General features: G+C 34.8%; 1 protein-coding gene across 1 annotated transcript in view; it reads right to left on the bottom strand.

Annotated features, from left to right (window-relative positions):
* The window catches only part of LOC107645975 (probable receptor-like protein kinase At5g18500), a 4959-nt gene extending 1111 nt beyond the window's left edge, over nt 1–3848 (bottom strand). Inside the window, exons 1-7 of the mRNA XM_016350142.2 lie at nt 3477–3848; nt 2634–3330; nt 2430–2534; nt 2154–2276; nt 1342–1512; nt 1099–1228; nt 86–298 (exon numbers count right to left, since the gene is read on the bottom strand). Of these exons, the coding sequence (XP_016205628.1) occupies nt 86–298; nt 1099–1228; nt 1342–1512; nt 2154–2276; nt 2430–2534; nt 2634–3307 (1416 nt within the window). The 5' untranslated portion in view covers nt 3308–3330; nt 3477–3848. The remainder of the gene's footprint in view (nt 1–85; nt 299–1098; nt 1229–1341; nt 1513–2153; nt 2277–2429; nt 2535–2633; nt 3331–3476) is intronic.

The following is a 4949-nucleotide window of genomic DNA, read 5'->3' as shown; positions in this document are numbered from 1 at the left end:
CTGAGGAAAAAGATTTAAAAATAAAAAAACAAAAGACTAGGGAATTTAATAATGACTCATGACAACTGGGAGTGGGAAAACGAACCTCTCTTGCTAAAGGGTATTCTTCTGACTCCAGCATACGCACAACTTGGCTCATCTTGGGCCTTTTCTCAGAATCTGGATCCAAGCATCTTAAAGCAGTTAAGAGTGCCCGTTTTAAAGCTCTGATTGATGGTTTTGTCTCAATGTTTGGATCCATCACTTCTTCTGATCTCCTGTTTCCAACCATCATCTTCAGCCAATCAACCAGATTCACCTGAAAACCGTTGCAGTTTCATGGGATTAGTCAGTCAAAATTCTCAACCATGGGTAAATATAGAAATAAGTATACAGAAGCACATGAAATATTCTTGTTAATAATCAAGAAATTAGTTAAACTGGATGGATCATGAACTCTCAAATTTTATCCAAATTCATAGGGACACCAACAGTGTATCATGTTGGGAGTGTAAATTTTCAAGCTTGTGATAAGGTTTAAGGGGAAGGGTAACAAATCTTGCTGTTATTTTTATAGCAGAGTTCTAAATAATAATAGCAGTAGTAGTAGAACACCAGCAACAATTATGAAGAACATGCAAACAATATAATTAGTATCGCCTTTTCAGAATGTTCGTGCTATTGGTGTTTACTCTTTCTGCAGGGATCCACTAAGAAGTAAAGATTCACCCACTCCTATTTCTGTTCTAACAAGCAATCAACTAATCTTCAATCCTAATGTCCCAATGATTGGCTTTTGTTTTCACAATAGAAAATAATTAGAGACCATACATCAGTCATTCGGCGGGTCAGCATGGATCAGACAACCAAAAACAGAACGCTACAAGCTATGTTTTTCATATCCGTCAAGTTTTACCCGTCAAGTTGGCAGACAGAGGGCATAAGTGTTATATATCAGAATTAACAGCATATATACAACACAATTGTTTATGTTCCAAATTATCGTCATTCTCCATGGATCAAACTTACAGCTAAACCGTTCAGGATTATTTAGTACATTGGTGAAAACAAACACACATATCAAGCTGTGTTTAGTGCCCAAAATAGAAAGTTACTCACTTCATGTGTTGGGCGTCCATAGTCTACTGGATCTCTTCCGGTAATTGCTTCCAGTAGCAAAACACCAAAGCTATAAACATCACTCTTTTCATTAAGAAGGCCAGTATTTGCATATTCAGGAGCCACATACCTGTGAAATATTTAGAGCAAAAGCAAATATAAGAACATATTTTTCCTCTTAAAAGGTTTATCAATAATGAACACTTGAAAGTTTCCATTAAATAGGACAGCAAAAGTACTAACCCAAAGGTTCCCATAACTCGTGTTGTGACATGACTCTTTCCAGCACCCAATAACTTTGCCAGGCCAAAATCAGAAACCTTGGCATTGAAATCATCATCAATTAATATATTACTTGACTTTATATCTCGGTGTACCACCTTTGGCTCAATTGCTTCATGCAAATATGCAAGCCTGAAACAAGTATAGATGTGTTTAGTTTAGTGTTTGGAAAACTTCAATTTTTTATTTTACTATTTTCTTTTGCTCTGAGAGCAGACGTGATATTACACTTCTTACCGTTGGACTATTAGTTGAGAAATTTTTTTTTCCCAACCCTATCCTTTATTCTCTTCTTTACAGGGAGGCACAAAGAACAATTCACCGTACAAACTATTAATCCCACTATAAAGGGTAAATTAAATAAAAAAAATAATCATAAAGTAATAAAGAGTTATAAGTATGAATTTTATTTTTTTGTTTGGCTTTGTAAAATTTGTCATTGTGAGTATGATGTAAAACAAATATTGAAAAAATGCAAAACTAACATTCTTATGTATATATCTAAAATAAAATGATAGGATAATATAAAAAAGTTATTTAAATTTATGTCTCTTTCAGTAATTTTTTATCCAAAAATGATTTTAAATAGTGTAATCCACACAATATTTATTTTACTATAATTCATTTGAATATAAAAATTGTTACACATAAATCACATTAACACTAATTTACTTATCATCAAAATCAAGTTCACATGCAAACTTCCGTGTGTAAACTTTAATCCAAACACACAAGCAACTAAGAATGCTAGATGCATAGATGCAGAGACTCACGCTTTGGCCGTGCCAAGGAGAATCTTGATACGCGCTTCCCAGGTAAGATATCCATGGTGACGCATACCTCCATGAAGCCATTGCTCCAAGTTTCCATTATTCACATACTCATAGACTAACATCCTGAAAATATACCATATTATATACTCAGCGAATCCGGGACTGAACTCGCCATCATGTAGCAGGTTCTAATATATAATCTTTTGTTCATCTAGATGGAAATTTGAGATCATATATGTTGTTACAGAACTGTTTTGTAAATGAGAATTGAGGTACCTGTGAGTCCCTTCAATGCAGTACCCCAAAAGGCGAACCAAGTTTTTGTGCCGGACATGTCCAATGGCTTCAACTTCCACTCTAAATTCTTTCTCAGCTTGACCACTGTAAAAAAGAAACTTAGGAGTTAAACTCCAACATAACTGAGAGGAACAATAACAAAGCAAGTAAAGTATCTACCATGGACATTGTATTGGAACTCACATGTTGTTGAGTATCTTTTTAACTGCCACCGGTGTCCCGTTGATCAACTGTCCACGGTAAACAACTCCATAACCACCTTCACCGATGACATTGTCTTTGGAAAAACGGTTCGTAGCAAGTTCAAGATCCCTCAAGGTAAACCAGTGACCCCAGCCCAAGTGAGAGAACTCTGGGAGGCCAGACAGAGGCGAAGGAGCTGTTATAGGGTAAGAAGAAGAGTGGTTGTGCACCGCAACCGTGCCGAAGCTACCATCTTCTCCAGAAAGTGACCCACCTCCATCTTTCTCTATGGGATGAAATGAGCCTAATTGGCTGCTACTACCCCCATTATTCTTCATCTTCCCCACACCTAAATGAACCATGACCTTGTCTGATTCTTTGTCGTCGGTTTTGTCATGAATGGTAAGAAGTATTCCATCATGGGAAGCAAACCCATTCGGTGATACTTGCTCAACCCGCACTTCCTTGATTTCCTTTGAGACAGTTGGTATCTGACTAACAGGAATGTTCTTATCATTGGATTTTCTAGATTTCTTCCTTGAGGTAAGACACAGTGAGAGCAAGGAGAGGATCATAATAATAGACAATCCAACCACAACTCCAACTATTTCCCAAACCTTGAGGCCAAGAAATGGAGTTTTCTTGGATAATTCAGCATTAAGATTACCACCCATCTCCTGTCAGGCCTTGTCGATACCTAAAAGAAAGTAATAACCAAAGAATTACATAACCGGACATTTCATCAAACACATGGTCAGCACAAACATAAGATTAAAAACAGAATTCCACCAACACCCTATAAGGGTATAAAGCATAAACCAGTAAGAGTGTTACTCATGATACCTTATCTAGAAAGGCCAGACAGAAGTCATTCAGAAGGAGAACACTCGGAACCCAGATCTCAGAACAAACCCCATGACAAGTTAGCTGGGTGAAAAAGTGAAAAGCAAAGATCTTTAGCCCGAATCTAGTGAGGTGTGAGAAAAAGCAAGCTATATAGAAGTAGTAGGTGAAGGGTGAAAAATCCAAGTGGGAATTAAGGGAAATGTGTGTGTGATTGCAATTCGCAAATCTAAGATGAGATGGAGCTATCCGAAAGGGAGAAAGAGAGAAAGGTGATGAGAGTAGTAAGATGGAAATGCGCGTGAAGGGTGAGAGAGGAAGGGATGGAGTTATCAGTGGTAGGTGATGGACTCTTACAATTCAATTCAGAATCAGAACTCACATTGCATATTTATATGTCTTTGCTTGTGTTTGGCAAATAACATAATCATTCTTGGGATTTTCCTAATCATCATCTATCAACGTGGCTCATTCTCCTTAATTAATTCCAAAGTTAATATTGAAAGTGATTCCTGAAGTTGTAGTCCAACTTAATGTCATCTTTAAACTTAAAATTGTTTTAAATTTGTCTCTTAATTTAACAATTGTTATTTTTAAAATTTTTTCAATGGCAAAATAATGACATTGTTGAATGGAGGTTTGAAAAATAGTCATTTTTATTTTTAAGTTCAAATAGAACATAAACTACATTTTTGAGAGTATTTTAAAGAATTTTAACTCTAATATATTAAAATCCTTCAAAATACCTTAAACGATGTAGTTTATATTCTATTTTGATGTCAAAAATAAAACATTATCCAGCATGACTTTCAATGTAATTTTCATTATTTTGTCCTCACTCAAAAAGTATATCAGAATGACCGTTATTAAGTTGAAGGACAAAAATAATTTTAAGTTTAGAGATAACATTGAGACTTAACTACAAATTTAATGACCACTTTAAATATTAATTTAGTAGTTAGTTTTCTCATTTTTATTAAATAAACACGGGCCACCAATATATAAATTGCATATATCTTAATTTTAGAAAGGTAAGTAGTTTCTTTTTCAAAGAATAAAATTAAAGACAAAAAGAATTAAAAAAAAAAACCTTGGCAATAACGCTTGATGATTTAAAATTCTTTATTTCATTCATTAAACAATGTTTTCCCCTTGAGAACGTGAAACCAATCATCAAACTATCAGGTGCCAAATGACTGAATCTAAAACAACATCACATGAGACACATAATTAACTGGAGGGTCATACGCGTATAGTTTGCCATAATTAATTTCACGCAAACCACGTATCAATAATTCAATTTGATCTTTTACATTAGCAAATCTTTAACTCTATCGTTCATATTCCACTATATGAAGCGTGTGAAGATATTTATCCTAATAACATTCCCTGATAAGACAGTACAGATGGTATATCTGACCATTCTTTCCTCAAAGGAATTTCTTTGATAAAATGTAAAATTAGATAAAAAGT

The sequence above is a fragment of the Arachis ipaensis genome, chromosome B06 (genome assembly GCF_000816755.2).
Source record: "Arachis ipaensis cultivar K30076 chromosome B06, Araip1.1, whole genome shotgun sequence".
NCBI lineage: Eukaryota > Viridiplantae > Streptophyta > Magnoliopsida > Fabales > Fabaceae > Arachis > Arachis ipaensis.
This window is presented reverse-complemented; position numbering and strand designations above follow the sequence as displayed.